Genomic DNA, 17,255 nt, shown 5'->3' on the forward strand with positions numbered 1-17,255 from the left:
AGCCGGCCACGGGGCCCGGCGGCCGCGCACAACTGGGGGCCCTGAGGCCGGAAGGCGCCGCCGAGCCCCCTCAGCTGCGGGCCGGGGGGCGTGGTGAGGCGGCGCAGGTTTCATTTTCCCGGGCCCCGGGGAGCTTTCGCTTTCGCTTCCAGCTGGCGTCCGCACCCCGCGGGAGCCGCCCGCCCAGCCCGCGTCGGCCGCCGCCGCCGCCGGGGTCCCGCCAGGCGCTCTCCGACGGGCAGCACGCCCCCGCCGCCGCGACCATGACCCAGGCCGCCGCCCTCGGCGAGGTGACCCAGGTGCTGTGCGCGGCCGGGGGCGCCTTGGAGCTGGAGGAGCTGCGGCGCCGCTTGCGGGAGGGCGTCGGCGCCGACGCGCTGGAGCGCCTGCTGCGGGAGCGCGGCCGCTTCGCGGTGGCGACGCGGGCGGGCGCGGACGGCGTGCTGGCCACCAAGCGCGTCGTGCTGGCCGTCTCGGCGCTGCGCCTGTGCCGCGCGCACCCGAGCCCCAAGCCGGGCTGCGTCGGGCTGTGCGCGCAGCTGCACCTCTGCAAGTTCTTGGTCTACGGGGCCTGCAAGTTCACGAGGGCCGGGTAAGCGCCGCTCCGGGAGCCCGACGGCGGGCCCGGGACCAGGGGCCCTGCCCTCCCAGCCCACTTGGGGCCCCGTTAAAGTGTGGGGACGCCGTCGGTGGCCGTTCCCCGGCCTCCCCGCCTCAATTCTCGTCAGCGAACGTTTATTGAGCACCTCCTGAATACCGGGCGCCCTGTGAGGGACTCGGGCTGGACGGTGGCGCCGAGGCTCCTGCAGCCTCAGAGGGTGACTTGGAGCGCGGTGCCGGGTGGCACACCCCGGGGGGCGACGGGGCTGGGGGCTCTCCCGAAGGAAAGCGGCCGCGTCTGGCTTTGGAGCTCCACGAGGCCCCGCTCTCCAGAGCGAGCTTTGAGGGCCACGCAGCCCGGGGCTCACCGCCCAGCGGCCGCAGGAGTCGAAAACCCGTCTCAGCTCTTGTTCACTTGCTTACAGGGTGGCGGTGGCTTCTGTCGCATTTGGAAGAAAATGTGTGCTCCTGTCCGGAAGCTAGTCCGCTGGTGTAGAAGAATTGGCTCCTTTTTTCTTTCCTTTTTTCCCCCTCTCCTCCCTCCCTTCCTTCCTTTTTCTCTCTTTTCCTTCCATTCTTCCTTCCTTTCCTCCTTCCCTCTCTTCCCTCCTTCCCCCCCCCCCCCGGACTTAACACGGTAGATGTTATTTCTTGCTCACAGCAGGTGCACTGGTCCGCATGAGGTAGGGGCATGATCCACGCAGTCATTCAGGGACGGCGGCCGGCGGCCTGCGGACCTAGACTCCGCCTCCGGGAGTCTCATTCTGGCCACTCTGGGTATCTGGTTGCAGGAGCAGGTGGACAAGACAGACAGTGGAGGGTTGGTGGGTCTGGACGTGATAGTTACCTTCCCACATCCCCTGGACCACAAGATGTCTCCTGACCGTCCACCCCCATGCCTAGATGCAGGGGGCGCTGGGAGTGGAATATGCGCCCCCCCCTCCCAGCAGCTGCTGAGAAATAGCTAGATTAGAATATTCCAGGGCCTAGCTAAGGCCTTAAGTGTGAGCGATGTGTATGTGAGAGATTTGAGAGAGGGGAACTTGGTGTGACTGTGGTGACAGGATGGGAGAGAGGTGGTGGCTCTTTTCTTACTGTTGACTGAGAGATGACTCGTTTTTTTTTTTTTGTTTTTTTTTTTTTAATTATTATTGTTCTTCTCGACTGAAGGCTGATTCTTCCTTTTCTTTCTTATTGGCTGAGAGAGCAGGAGAGGTGTGCTCAGGGACAGCCAAGTCTGAAGCCTGGGAGGCCGGCCAGGGTCCCAAGTGCAGGTTTGGGAGTTAATTGGTTGGTGTATGCCGACCCTAGGAGCAAGTCAGAGCTGAGGTGGAGGCTGAGGGTGGGACCTCAGGGAGACTGGGCCCTCAAGAACTGGCAGAGAAGTGTCACCTCAAGGGAGAATGAGCAGCAGCTGGAGAAGAAGGTGGACATGATAAATGGTGGCTAGATGGATTGAATGATTTCTAACTGGTGGATCTTGTTAATGTCTGTATTTGGTAAAATAAAGACAGCAGCCCTGTTCTCCAGCTAGTTCCCAAAATTTGGGGGCGGATTGTATTTGTCCTGGAAATCTGGAAGTCTGATATCTACTGGCGTAGATGATTCTGAGCTTTCTTTCTCAATCTTCTTGGTTCCATTTTCCTTGTGGTTCACACAGGACGGTTTCTTAGACTTTCCTTCCCTGACCGCTTTAGGGTCACATAAGGGAGAGTGGGGGTGGTTGGCTGCCCTTTTGATGCTTTCCCTATTACTGTGCTTTGTCTTCCTGAACCACAGGATCAGCTTTTTCAGAAACAGATCATGGCTTTTGTTTTTGATCATTGATGACAGCTGGGGAGGGTCCCAGGTCCCTGACTTCCATCCTGTGCTTAGGGGCAGGGAGCATGTTGCTTAAGAGCACAGCCCCAAGACAAGACTACCTTGTTTCAGCCCTCGCTCTGCTCCTTACTAGTTCCATGATCTTGGGCAAGTGACTTTATACCCGAGCCTCAGTTCCCTCATCTGCAAAGTTAGGATAATATCACCCATCTCATGGGCTTGTTGGGGACTGAATGACTTATAAAACCTTCCCGTAATCCCTGGCTTGTGATAGATGCTCAGCAAGTTTTAGCAGCTGTCGTCACCATCATCATCTTCATCATCTTGGTGGCATCAAGTTTGCCTAGAATGTTTTAATTTTCTCCCCTTGGTTGGTTCTGCAACCCAGATATTTGGCCCAGGCTTGACACCTTCCAGGCAGTGTCCCTTGATTGCTTCTCCACTTCTCTCAGGCTCAGGAGGTGCCCCTCCTATCTGCACTGATATCTTCTGAGCACCGCTGACCTTGCACGTGCCCTGCCATTTTAGAATCCTTTCTGTTTTCTGTCACTTTCACTAGAGTAGGAAAGGGGAAGAGTCCACACGACTCCACAGTTGTTGGTGTGCGCAGTGGAAGAGGGAAGTTGTCTTTTACTGAGATGGGGGAGTCTATCAGGAGTTTGGCTTTCTTTTGAAAAATGTATTAACTTATTAATTAATGTGTGTTTATTAACATGACATTAGAGGCTGGGCAGTGTTTGAGTAAAGCTAATGATATCTGCCTGACTATTCTAGGTCCTGGTGACCTGGGTGATCATTTGAAGACTTTGGATCATCAGGGTGTGGTGCCAGTGTCTGGCTTGCAATGAATGTTCAACAAGGGCTTGTGAATGTTAAGAATGGAGGAGGGGAGCAGAGAAAAGGGCTGGGCCTCAAGGCATGAGTGGGTGTACACATACCTTTAACCATAGGTGTCCACACTCATTTATTCAGCCATTGTTTAAGTGTCTGCTATGTGCCCACTGACTGGCATGCTGTGACTCTTCTTTGGGGGAATGGCTCTGTCTTTCTTACCAGACACTGGTAGGAGGTGCTATCCTGGTCCCTAGAACTCACAAGGTGCTACCTCTTCCTTTGTAAACAAGCACTGTGGTTTTTCACTGTATAAACATGCTGGTTTTTCTCTGGTGCTGCTAAACAATATCAAGAACTATTCCTGAAAAATTATCTTAAAGACTGATTTTATGAGTTGTATGAGTTTGGGCAGCCATAGCAAGGTACCACAGACTGGGGGCTTAAATAGAAACTTCTCCCAATTCTCAAGGCTGGAGATCTAAGATCAAGGCAGGATTGATTTCTTTCTGAGGCCTCACTCCTGGGCTTGCAGATGGTGTCTTCTTCCTGTCCTCACATGTGTGCGTCTGTGTCTTCATTTTGTCTTCTTAGAAAGACTTCCGTCAGATTGGATTAGGCCCTCCTCCCCAGCAACCTCTTTTTAACTTAATTACCTCTTTATTTTTTAAATTGTTAAAGTGATTGTATTTATTTGAGAGAGTACAAGCAGTGGGGAAGGGCAGAGGAAAAGGGAGAAGCAGACTCCCCACCGAGCAGGGAACCTGACTTGGGGCTCTACCCCAGGACACCGAGACCACCCAGGCGCCTCATTGATTACCTCTTTATAAACTATCTCCAAATACGGTCACTGGGGGGTTAGAACTTCAACATAAGAATTTTGGGGAGGCTCAGTTGAACTGTGACACCAGCTCTGCTTCTTTGCAGGAAGAACTGTAGAAACAGTCACAGCTTGACGACAGATCACAACCTGAGTGTGCTGAGAACTCACGGTGTTGACCACCTCAGCTACAGTGAGCTCTGCCAGCTTTTGTTTCAGAATGACCCCTGGCTTTTGCCAGAGGTGAGTTCCCAGGAGGGGATGTCTATGTGTGTAAGTGATGGGGGAGAAGCCAGAAGGTTGGAAGATAGGAAATACTACAGCAGAAGAGACCCCACAGTGACCACAGGGATCTGCTTGGAGGAGACCTGGATTACATTCCTGGCTCTGCTGATTTTTATACCTCTGACCTTGGGCCAACCTTGCCCTGTCTAGAAGACTCCTTTCCTTCTATTGCATTTGTGCTGGCACCACCTTTGCAGGGCTTCTTTGAGGTTGGGAAAGTCTGTTTGGCCGGTGGCTGCCGCATTGATGTTCCTTACATGGGGATGAGGGGATGAGAGACTCCAGCAAGCTCCTCCCCATCTAGCAGGACTTGGAACCATGTGTTATTGACAGATCCAGGAGGTCTGCGAGGAAATGATATTGTCTCTACTAAGTCACACGCAGGGAATTTTGAACTTTAGTTGATGTAAAGTCTCATAATGCACTTCAGATGTCATGCAAACCTTGCTGCAATGACTATGTACTAGTTTGGGTCCTCTGAGAAGCAGACACCAAGATGGGATTCGAAGTGCAAGAGATTTAGTGGAGACAGAACAGAAGAAGGTGGGGAGCCTTTGGGCAGTGATGTGGCAGGATTGGGGAAAGGAAGAGGCCGGGGTAGGAGAGACCCTCACTGTAGCGCAGTTCCAAGAGAGCTTCTGTCTAGCCAAAGGGAAGTTCGGAACTACAGTAGCTCGTTGTTGCCTGGGAGCAGCTCGTGGGAGCACGGGCTCTGTGTGAATAAGGTGGCGGCTCCCGAGGGCTGCAGCTGAGCTGAGGTGATTGCGTGGTGCAGCACGTCCAAGTGGTGTCCTGTGGCCGGCACAGGTTTGTGGGGTAAGGCTATGCAGATTAGGTTGACCTGTTTTAATGAAAATGCTTCCATATTATTTAACTAAAACCACCCATTTGAGAAAGGTACTACATGGCTTGGTGATGATTAGCACATAATAGGTATTAACTTTTTTCTTTTGCCTTTTGAAAATTAGTATTGATTTAATTCAGCTAACCTTTATTGACTTTCCACTATGAGTAAGGCACTGGTGCTAAGGAGGGAAAAAACCCTGTTCTGCCCTTCTAGGAGACCCATTTCCTGGGTGAGACAGATAAGTCAGCATGGATTGCAAGACGCTGTTCTAGATGCTGCAGTGGAAGTCAGCACTCTGGTCTCTGGGGCCCAGTTTAGGCACCTGGGGAGGCATCCTGGGGTAGATGGTATGTGCTCTGAATGCTGAAGGTTGCATGAAGGATGAAGGTCTGGGAAGAAGGGCACAGAAAGGATGGAACTGGCATGGTTGGGGACCATATGTAGGTCAGCACAACATGGATTTAGGGTGGGAGAGGGGAGAAGGAGAGATGGGTGAGTAGAGACTCATCCATGCAGCCTTCAGTATCATGGGAAGGAGTTGCGGTGAGGGGGCCTATGTTTGGAGAGTGGGCATTAATGTTTTGGAGAGATCGTTTTGTCAATAGTATGAAAAATGAATCGGAAGGTGACCAGTCGGAGTGTGTAGCCTCCTGTGTACTTGGGTATGCAGGTTGCTTCAGAACGCAGTGCCAGCAACTGGGAGCTGTGACCATAAATTTGGACCCAGTGCAGCTTTCCTGCCAGGCCTTCTGCTCGCAGTCTGGTCCCCTTATCAGATGAGCAGTCGGGGACTGCCGCCATGAATCGAGCATCTGCTATGTTCAAAGACATTTGTATTAGCCACTTTGTGTGTTTCCCATTTAATCCCCGTGCTAGCCCAGTGTTATAGGTGGCAGTATTCCCATTGTAGGGATTTAAAAAGCTGAAACTCAGAGCTGGTGAGTGGCCTGCCTAAGGTCAGGCATCTTGTAAGTGGCAAAATCAAGGTTAGGGCATAGCTCTTTCTGGCTTTTCCCTTGGGGCTTCCATCACCTGAGTGGAGTCCCTACTGATCTAAGTCTGGGTTCTACAGCCCTCAGCTGCATTTCTAGCTCTTGCTCAGTGTAATGCCTGTGAATTGCCTGGGTAGACCCTTGGTATTCTTTGGCCTGGTTCTAATCTTCAGGAATTTGGAATGTAGAGAAGGTGCAATTGATTCAAGTTCAAGTCCCAGCTTTACCAACAACCCAATTCAATATACATTGTACATACCAAATGTAGATAGCTGTGTGACCTAGGGCAAGCCAGTGAACTTCTCTGAGTTTCCGTTAGCTCTTGAGAAAGGAAAGGGCTGTATTTGGCCGTCTCCAAGATGCTTTAAACACTCAGAGCCTCTTTGACCCTGAATTTCAGAAAAAGAAGATGGTGCAATGAGGCCTGGCTTAGGGAGTGTTGGTGAGTCAATGGGGGAAGGTTGTAAGTGGAATATAAGTTGTTAGCCCGCTGCTATATGAGTTACACTTAAATGTCTCCTGAGAAGGAAGCAGCTCTGATCAGTTGGAAGTTCTTTGGATTTTCCCAGTGGAAGAGCTTATTCTGCACAATCTGCTGTCCACCCAGTTCTCATTTTATTCAAGGGCATCCATTAGCAGCCATCCGTCTAGAGTGGGGAATGTTCTCATAGCTCTGCGGCTTGTGAGGATGATGGAATCACAGCTTTGGCTAGGTCTCTAGAGGAACCTGTTGTGACCATGCACTGGTCAGGAGTGTGGGTAGTGTCCTGTGAGGCCTTCCTAAGCTGGTGTTTTTTTCCTTTTCTGTCAACAGATCTGCCTTCATTATAACAAAGGAGATGGACCCTACGGCTCTTGTTCCTTTCAAAAGCAGTGTATCAAACTCCATATCTGCCAGTATTTTTTACAGGGTGAATGCAAGTTTGGCACTAGCTGTAAAAGATCACATGATATCTCTAATGCTGAGAATCTGGAAAAACTGGAGAGGTTGGGCATGAGCTCAGATCTGGTGAGCAGGCTGCCTTCCATTTACAGAAATGCTCACGACATTAAGAATCGGAGCTCCACCACCAGCAGAGGGCATCCTCCTACCCCGGGCCCACAGGGGACTTCTGGTAAGGCTTTGGACTGGGGCCCTTGGATTCCACATTAATGGAATGTGTGACCTCAGGCAAGTTTCTGCTGCTTTTAGTAAAGTGCCGTTGGTGATTCCTTCCCAGCTAGTGGGTGTTTTGAAGATGACTTGAAATCATAGCCACAAACAAGCAAGATATTCTAGATAAATGCCAATTCATGTGGAAGGTGAATGAATTCCTAACAGGTCTAATCTGCAGTGAACAAAGCCCATTTTATCTTTTTTTTTTTTTTTAAGATTTTATTTATTTGACAGAGATCACAAGTAGGCAGAGAGGCAGGCAGAGAGAGAGGAAGGGAAGCAGGCTCCCAGCTGAGCAGAGAGCCTGCTGTGGGGCTCGATCCCGTGACGTTGGGATCAAGACCTGAGCCAAAGGCAGAGGAACAAAGCCCATTTTAATTTCAGCTTTCTTTTTGACATGAATAAAGGGAATTATTTAGTCCCCATAAATTTGCTTTGTTCATTGCTCCTTTCCAGTACCTAGACAGTGCCTGGCCCACAGTGGGCACTTAGGCATTTGTTGAATGACCAAGTGTGCTAGAATACTTTTTTTTTTTCTTAAAGAACATCAAGAAACATAAAGAACATTATTTTTTTTCTTAACATCAGGTTTAGTGACAGGCAAATGGGGAAATTTTGAGCAGAGATTGCTTATTGAATAAGCATTTCTTCACTTATTATGTGGGAAATAAATAATGTAGTCCATTAGAGAGGTTATGACACATTGGGGTCCTTTGGATTTCACAGTATCAGCTGTTGGCTGGCCGTTTTAGTTATCCATTCTCTCAGTTAACAAATTTGTGTGCTTGCCAGGTGCTAGGCACTTTGAGAAAGGGAAGGGTTGTATTTGGTGTCCAAAGGATAACCAGGGCCCAGGTTATCCTTTGGACACTAGGACACAGTACTCCCCTTACCCCCCACCAGAATGCATAATCAAACCATGTGTTGTCTGTGGGATTTTAATAGACCTTTAGTAGGGGTTATCTAGGATTTTTTTTTTAAAGATTTTATTTATTTGACAGAGATCACAAGTAGGCAGAGAGGGTGGGGCGTGGGAGAAGCAGTCTCCCTGCTGAGCAGAGATCCCCATGTGGGACTTGATCCTAGGACCCTGGGACCATGACCCGAGTTGAAGGCAGCGGCTCAACCCACTGAGCCACCCAGGCACCCTGTTATCTAAGATTTTTAATAGACCACTGCTAAAATATCAGGTGAGTGCTAGGACTACCAGCAAACAAACTTAACACTATGATCTTACCTGACTTTTTATATTTAAAAATTGTCCTTGCTATATGTGTTTTTTTTTCTTTACATTTTCTTCAGTTATTTTGGGTTAATTTCTTTCAGTAGTGGGAAGCTAGATGTAGATAGGTTTTGTTTTAAATAGATCTTTATGAGCGTCAGTTCAATTTTGGCTTTAGGAAGGGAGGGAAGGCTATCTGCCCTTGGAGAGCAAAGGTGGTGTCCTTAAACACCGCAAAGGTGTAGGTTTTTAGGCCCACCCTGTGGGTGTCTTGAGGGACCTATATAAAGGAAAGGGAAAATGAATAACAAAATAACAGGTGATACTGAATACTGAAGGTTTGCGAAAGAATTTTATGTACTTATATGGTGGTGGGGGTACCAGTGGTAAAGTCTCATTAGAGCACTACTAGTAAAGGTAAACTTTGAAATCTCCTCTGAGCCTGTTTTATATTAAAATTCCTACAATTGACGTGAAGTTACTTCAGGAGGTTTCAAGATTAGGAACACAGCCAGAGATGAGAAAAAAGGGCCCCTCGGTGGTGTCCTGGATTTGGCAAGCAGCCGTGTGGCCTCAGGCTCCCTGGCTCCTCTCTAAAAAGCCAGAGGGTCCATTTACATATCTGAGGGTAAGTTCATCCTGATCATCATAGGATTTTGTGAGATTGCCTCACCCACTTTTGTCTTCTGCAGAGAAATGAATGAATTTTCTTTTCTCTCCTTTGTATCTTGAACTACTCTGACTCCATCATATCAGAAGCTCTGATGGATGCTGATACGTCTTTGTGGTGTTTCTTTGTAGAAAGAAGAGATAGCTCAGGTTCTGTGTCCCCAAACACTGCTAACCAAGAGGAGAGCGATCAGATCTGCTTGTACCATATCCGGAAAAGTTGTAGCTTTCAAGGTAGGTCAGAGGAAGCCCCTTCATCCACTTGCAGGCGGGACAGCTGCTTCTCGTTTCAAGAGTTCGGCTCTAAGGCCACCCTTCAAGGTCTTTTCCCCCATCCAGAGAGGGTTAGGGCCTTCTTAACTGTGAGCTGGGGTGGCATTTCTGGGGAAGCTGAGGATGGTAACAATTGAATTTCTGGAAATAAGATTATAGGTGAGTTTTTGGGAATATAACTGGTCCATGCAGAAAGTGTCAAGTGTTGACCCTTGATCAGCTTAGCATGAGGTCACAGACCAGCACAGATGCCCAATATAGTGGGAACAAATATGAGTGACCCTTGTAAAGGGTTGCTGTAGACTTAGAAATGCCTCAGAAACCCAGAAGGCCCTCCCTCAGGATATGTCTCTGTGTGCTCTTAGGGAACAAGAACTTAAGTTGGGGGTTTCTCTCCATGGTCCCTCTTTTATCAAAAGTAGCACTTCTTGTGGGTACATGTGTGTCTGTATTTTCACTAAACCTTTGTTTTCTTCTTATCGTTGGCCTGGGCTTTGACTGAAGAAAGCTTACTTTTCAAATTTGGTGACTCTTTAAAAAAAAAAACAAAACACCAAACTTCTTGTTTCATTTTCAGTCTTTAAAAGCCACCCAAGCAGTTCAGGACTACTTTCACTTTGTAAAAGAGTCCAATAATACAGAGTAAATTCTGAAGTTCTCCTTCAGCCTTCCCCAAAGGTAAACACGTGCTGTGTGGTCATGATGCTTGCTTTGCATATTTTTTAACGGATGGGTACATGTGATAGGTATTCCTTAACATGCTTCCTTTACTTAACATTGTGTCTTGGAGATTTTTTTCCACCTTAGTATATGTAAGTCCATTTTATTTTTGTTTTTATTTTTCTTTTTAAGACTTTATTTATTTGACACAGAGAGAGAGAGATCACAAGTAGGCAGAGAGGCAGGCAGAGAGAGAGAGAGGAGGAAGCAGTCTCCCTGCTGATGCGGGGCTCGATCCCAGGACCCTGAGATCATGACCTGAGCTGAAGGAAGAGACTTAACCCACTGAGCCACCCAGGCGCCCCAGTGCATCTTATTTTTAAAAAGCAACTGTAGTATCCAGTGAGAATGATAGTCTATTGAGCATCTGAGTACGCATGCGTATTTCCATAGCTCAGTTCCTGGAAACAGAATGCTAGCTCAAACATATATGTGTGTCACATATACATGTATGTTTTTAAAATCAACATTATTGAGCTATAATTTACCCACTGTAAAATTTTAAATATTTAGAATTTTTCAGTATACACTGAGTTCTGGTAATAACAATTTAGATACGGAAGAATTTCTTAATTTTAAAAGTGTCCCTTTGTCCCATTACAGTTAATCCTCACCGCCTAGTTTCCTGACCTCATGCAGCCCCTATGTACTTTTTGTCATTGTGGAATTTCCCTTTCTAGAATTTCATATAAATGGAATCATACAGCATGTATTCTTCTGTCCCTGTCTTTGCTCACTTAGCATGTTTTTGTGATTTGTCCATGCTGGGAGATCAGTAGTTTGGTCTTTTTTATTGCTAAGTAGTATTCTGTTGCATGGACTGACTACAATTTGTTTATCCATTCATATGTTTGATGAACATTTGAGGGGTTTCAAGTTTTTGGCTTTTATAAATCTTTTATAAATATGTACAAGTTTTCATGCGGTTATCTGTTTTCACTTCTCTTGAGTGAAGGCCTTGATGTGGAATTACTGGAATATGTAAGTATGTGTTTAACTTTATAAGAAACTGCCACAGTCTTCCGAAGTAGGTATACCTTCCCACAAGCAATGTAGGAAAGTTCGTTGCTCTGTGTTCTTGTTAACACTTGGTATTGTCAGTCTTTTAAACTTTAACCATTATAATTAATGAGTAATGATATCTCATTGTGGTTTTAATTTACCTTTCCCTGATGATAATGATGTTTAATGTTTATTTTCATGTACTTACTGGCCATTTGTATATGTTCTGTGAAGTATCTGGTTAAATTTTTTGCTAATTTTTTTATATGACTGCTTGATTGAGGTATTAAGTATAATTCACATTCCATACAATTCACCCATTTAATGCTTTTTAGTGTAGTTACAGAATTATGCAGGTATCATCAAGTCAATATTAGAACATTTCTTCAGACCCAAAGAGGTGCTCTGCCCATTCTCCCTTCCTCCAGCTCCTGGCAACCACAGGTTTACATCCTGTGTGTATGGATTTGCTTGGATGTTTCATGTAAATGGAATTATACAATATGTGGTGTTTTGTGACTATTTTGTCCATTTTCTAAATTGGATTGTTTGATCTCTCATTATTGAGTTGTGAGGGTTTTGAGTATTGTTTATAGAAGTCGTTGTCAGACAGAGGTATTTAAAATATATTCTCCCTATCTGTATCATTCATATTCATTTTCTTTATGGTGCCTTTGAGGAATAAAAGTTACAATATCAATGACCATTTTAGTATCTTTTTCTTTTATAGCTTGTTTCTTGTGTCCTAAAAATCTTTGCCTGTTCCAAGCCCCCCAAAATGGCTCTATGGTGTTTTTTTTTTTTTCCTAGAAGTTTTGTAGGTTTCACTTTTATATTTAGGTCTAGCTGTTACTCTTGATCTGTCTACTCTAATAATTATTCCTTAGGTATTGATTTTTGTGTGTGAATTAGCTTCCCATCTGTGTTATTTTTCCTCACATGTTGGGTGACTCTTGGTTGTCTCCTTGAGAATCCTGGGGTCTGCTGGTGATGCCGATTCTGATTCGGGCTTAGAAGGGGAAGAGCTGCTTGGTGGTGCAGGCTGCTGGGATGTATCCTTGGAGTGGGGTGGGGGCTTTGATGGCTTCTCTCTCTCTCCAGCACTCTGGCCACACTCGCATGTTTCTTGGGGCAAAGAATAAGGTTGCAGGGCACAAGCAGGCTGTGGAGGGAGTGCCTGCTCTAGTGGGTGGGTCCCAGTTACTCTCATTCTGGAGGGGATCTGGGTGCCAGAAAAAAAAGGCCAGGTGTCCTTGCTTTTTTGTTACATGTAACTCTGAGTTTGTTAAGGACCCCCACCCCAGACCCCATTTCCATAGCAGCTCTCTTCTGCATATTTTACCTGTGTTTTTCTCTCTTTAACTCTTGTCAGTTTGATTCTGTGTTCTTCTGTGGTTTTTTTGATGGCACTCCTTATTGTTTTCCAGCATTTTTGGATTTGTTCTTCTCTCCAGCCTGTCATTTATTTATTTATTTATTTGACAGACAGAGGTCGCAAGTAGGCAGAGGCAGGCAGAGAGAGAGGAAGGGAAGCAGGTTCCCTGCTGAGCAGAGAGCCCGATGCAGGGCTCGATCCCAGGACCCTGGGATCATGACCTGAGCTGAAGGCAGAGGCTTAACCCACTGAGCCACCCAGGCGCTCCGTCCAGCCTGTCATTTAAAGTGATGTAGGGAGAAAGGGGATATGGATGTGGTATTTTGTCTCCCAAATCGATGTGGTTTTTGCAGCCCATCTTCCGGAAAGCCTAGACTCTAGACTCTAGACTCAACAAAACAGGCAACATTAGAAGGAGGGAAAGGAAACTGAGAAAGGGGTCAAGAGGACCAGGAAAGATATGGCAGACAAGGGGCCTCATCACCTGAGACTCTGCCCTCACCTGCCACCATGGCTATAGTGGCCTGCATGGCACCTTTTTTTCTTGGGCTCCTTCTGGTTTGTGAGTGATGTGGGCTCCACATTGAGCTCACATTAAGAACTGGAGTTCCCAGGACTGCTGTTTGACCACAGCCCTTTGCTTTGGCCCCTGTGTCTCGCAAGGAGGTGTCGGCCTGAAGGGTAATGGGTGGTGTGCTTTCCCTGAAGGGGGCCTTTTTTTTTTTTTTTTTTAATCATGAAAAAATTGTATTTAGATTTAGCCAGCTGGACTCAGTTTAGATGATCCCAATTTTGTTGGCAACATCCAAAGCATCATAGTCAGGGGCCAGCCGAACGTATGCCTTCTTCTCTCCATCAGGCCTGATTAAGGTGTTGACCTTGGCTACATCAATGTCATAGAGCTTCTTCACAGCCTGTTTGATCTGGTGCTTATTGGCCTTGACATCCACAATGAACACAAGTGTGTTGTTGTCTTCTATTTTCTTCATGGCTGACTCAGTAGTCAGGGGGAACTTGATGATGGCATAGTGATCAAGCTTGTTTCTCCTGGGGGCGCTCTTTCGAGGGTATTTGGGTTGCCTTCGGAGACGCAGAGTCTTGGGTCGTCGGAACGTAGGTGATGTGCGGATCTTCTTTTTTTTGTGACTGTGGACGCCTTTCAGCACCGCTTTCTTGGCCTTCAAAGCCTTTGCTTTGGCTTCGGCTTTGGGAGGGGCAGGGGCTTCCTTCTTAGCTTTCGGCGCCATCTTCGTAAAAGGCTGAAGGGGGCCTTCTTAAGGGGAGTGTCTTTGTTCAGGCTGTCCAGCACTCACTTGAGCTGGGGTCTGTAGGTGCAGTGACCGAACATTGATCATTAACCCTGATCATTTCCTTAGTGCCCTCAGGGAGGGAACAAGAAATCTTATTTGGTTATGATCTCTGGACCATGGCTGTGACCTTATCTATGCAGATTGGGCCCTTCATTATCGTTCTATCGTACATACATACTCTGGTAGAGAGTCCAAGAGGTCTCTTAGCTTGGTGTGAGCTGTCCATGCTGTAACTCTGGACAAGTCATGATGTCCTGAGTCCCCAGAGTGGCTGAACCCAGACTTGGTGAACTGGGGAATTTCCTCGTTTGAGTCTCCTTGGCTGGGTGTTCTTGTCTGTTCTGTCTGCCTGGCCTCAGGCCTGGCTTTTGACAATCCCAGGCAGCCTGCTTACCTGCCTCTATGGTCCTTCCCCTGCAAGGTAACTTTTGTAGAGTCTGTGGGAAAGAAGTGGCATTGAAATGTGCCTGAAAGGCTGTGTACAATGTTATTATTATTATTTGTTTGTTTTAAAGATTTATTTATTTATTTTAGAGAGCAAAGTGCATGTGCAAAAGTCGGGGGTAGGGACAGAGGGAGAGAATCTTTCAAGCATACGCCCTGCTGGGCATGGAGCCCTGGGCTTGATCTCACAACCCTGAGATCATGACCTGAGCTGAAATCAAGAGTCAGACGTTTAAGACTGAGCCACCCAGGGGCCCCTACATAGGCTTTTAGAAAATTTTATTTTTTTTTCCAGTGTCAAATTAGCCATGTTTCTTTTTTCTTTTTTTTTTCTTTTAAAGATTTTATTTATTTATTTGACAGAGAGATCACAAGCAGGCAGAGAGGCAGGCAGAGAGAGAGGAGGAAGCAGGCTCCCTGATGAGCAGAGAGCCCGATGCGGGGCTCGATCCCAGGACTCTGAGATCATGACCTGAGCCGAAGGCAGTGGCTTAACCCACTGAGCCACCCAGGTGCCCCTCAAATTAGCCATGTTTCATTGTCATTGTTTTGAAAGATAAATTAAAGATGCATGAAGGACAGCCAGTAAGAAATGTTTCTCTCATAACCTTTTTTTTCTGGCACCGAGATCCCCTCCAGAAACATTCATTGTTACCAGTTCTTTGGCTGTCCTTCCTAAAGATTTTATTCTTGTACAAGCATATATGTTTGGTCAGTTTCCTTCTCACATAGGTGCTCTATGCTCACTGTTTTGTATCTTTTTTCACTTAACTAGACATTTAGTTTCTTGGAATATATTCTTATGGTTCAGAATTCTGAAGACATAGGAAACAACAGGAATCATTCCTCATAGCTTTGTCCCTAGTGACCCACTTCCCCTCAGCAAGGAAAAATATGCGTGTATATATGTATTCAATTGGAGTATTTCTAATTTTTCTTTTCTGTGTTTCACCCAAATAGAGGTATGTGCACCTTGTCATGTATCTTTCTACCCAGTAGCGTATATGTTGGATGTAGGTCCGTATCAGAGTGTAAAGAGCATCCTGCTGCTTTTCTTTCAAGTCTTTCTTTCCTCTGTGAGGATGTACCAGAACCTCATATACAATATTGGAAGGTAGAGAGAGAAAGTGTTGGGTGCATTCCTGACGAGGCAGGCAGGATGTGCTAGAGTGACAGAGGTCCCAGAGAGCACAGGGAAGATGTGGGGGAAGTGGCTGGCTGGGAACTGTAGAGCTGGGCCATTCTGTGTATTTGGGCAGGGGCAGGGTGGTGTGTATAAACACCTTCAGAGATGTGGGGGTGTGTTGAGGGGGTGAGTATGTTAGCAGCCAGAAGATCAGAGTGGGCTGGAGCCACACTGCTGACTTAGCTGTGGTCAGATGTGTCAGGGTGTGGATGGGTTTCTAGTGGAGATGAACTTGGCTCTGTTTTTGCTATGACCGCTCCTTGTCCACATGCTACATGCATAGCGATAACGGGTTGTCAGACTGCCCCCTGCAGTCTGATTGGCATTCTCACTATCAGCTTCTTTACTGGAGAGATGAAATTCATACACGATGTAACCTACTAACATATGTGTTTTTAATAAAAATTGACATAATGTCCTGTTAAAAGGGGAAGCATGAAAGGGAAGTGTGTATAATAAAACACACAGCATTTCAGTATTGAGGTGCTCAGGTATGACTGCTCTAAAAATGACTCCCCTGCAGTTCTCCAAAGTGTTCCCAGGTCAGTGGGCAGCACCACTCCCATTGAGAACCACAGGACTAGGTCATGCTGTGTATATATTGCCAAGATGTCTTACTTCCTTATATTCTTATTTTAGATAAGTGCAATAAAGTTCACTTCCATTTGCCATATCGATGGCAGTTCTTGGACAGAGGCAAGTGGAAAGATTTGGACAAAATGGAGCTTATTGAAGAGGCATATAGCAATCCCAGGAAAGACAGGTATGAATTATGTCACTTGTGTCCACTGTGTGCCTGGGCTTTTGAGTGCAGGGTGGGGAGTTGAGACTCAGCAGAGTTGAGATTTGATACCGCGTGCGTGTATCACACACACATGTGTGTGCACACACACACATACACCCTCTTCCCCTCCCACCCTAAGTAAACAACCTGGACCGGAGGTGAAGGCTCTGGGCTGGAAATTAGAAGTTAATGTTCATACTGTGTTTTGGTCCTCTGCTTTCCCACCTTTCTCTCCTTTAGGAAGGAGCTGTGGGGAAAGGAGATGTTGGTACCAAGTAAGTTTTGAATCATTTGCTGCTGGGATTGATCGCGTACATATATCCACACTGATTACCGCAGAAGAGCAAGAGGCATTCATTAGTGAAATTTTAGCCATTGTGTGTAAAGTCCTGTAGCTGAACTGCTGTTTATTGTTCGGCTTTTAACTTTTTAATTTTTCTAAATGTGTCCCACTATTTTCACTTAGTCAATTCAGAGTCAATTGGCAAGTCCCAGAGAGGCTTATTTTCAAATACTTTTCATATTGTGGCTTCAACTTGCTAAAATGTGTTGCCAAGAAAAGAATTTAGGGCTACTTTTTAAATGGGAAAAATAAATTTGTGCTCAGAGTGCAGTTACACACAAATTGCTGCTGGTAAAGTATGTGAAACAAATTGTTCCCCTTTGGAAGATGAATTGGCTCACATGTGCCCCCCCTCTCTCTTTTTCTGAGGCAGAATTTACACATAGGGAAGTGCACAGATAGTAATTGCATAGTTCGCTGAGTCTTGACAAATGCACGCGCTCATGTAGCAGAGACTCTAATCCAAACAGAGATCATTTGCATCACCCCAGAAAGTCTTCTCCTGTCCCCTTTGCGTCAGTGCCCACCCGTGGGCCACCATTGTTCTGACATCTGTCACCACAGATTAGTCTCGC

The 17,255-nt window shown here is 46.6% G+C and overlaps 2 protein-coding genes across 3 annotated transcripts in view; one reads left to right on the forward strand and one right to left on the reverse strand.

Moving 5' to 3' along the window:
* Window positions 1-245: 245 nt before the first annotated feature.
* Window positions 246-17,255, forward strand: part of PARP12 (poly(ADP-ribose) polymerase family member 12) — a 40,191-nt gene continuing 23,181 nt past the window's right edge. Inside the window, exons 1-5 of one of the 2 annotated variants that reach the window (XM_032867760.1) lie at window positions 249-592; window positions 4,180-4,315; window positions 7,011-7,311; window positions 9,376-9,477; window positions 16,193-16,316. In XM_032867760.1, the coding sequence (XP_032723651.1) occupies window positions 264-592; window positions 4,180-4,315; window positions 7,011-7,311; window positions 9,376-9,477; window positions 16,193-16,316 (992 nt within the window). In that variant the 5' untranslated portion in view covers window positions 249-263. Of the gene's footprint in view, window positions 593-4,179; window positions 4,316-7,010; window positions 7,312-9,375; window positions 9,478-16,192; window positions 16,317-17,255 lie in introns of both variants that reach the window. The other variant, XM_032867769.1, reaches the window with a different exon arrangement.
* On the reverse strand, window positions 13,390-13,867 carry LOC116873764 (60S ribosomal protein L23a). The gene has a single exon (XM_032867782.1). The coding sequence runs from the start codon at window positions 13,858-13,860 to the stop codon at window positions 13,390-13,392; it is 471 nt and encodes a 156-aa protein (XP_032723673.1). The 5' UTR covers window positions 13,861-13,867.

Source organism: Lontra canadensis, unplaced genomic scaffold (assembly GCF_010015895.1).
Source record: "Lontra canadensis isolate GAN:19392208 unplaced genomic scaffold, GSC_riverotter_1.0 scaffold2, whole genome shotgun sequence".
NCBI classification, from domain to species: domain Eukaryota; kingdom Metazoa; phylum Chordata; class Mammalia; order Carnivora; family Mustelidae; genus Lontra; species Lontra canadensis.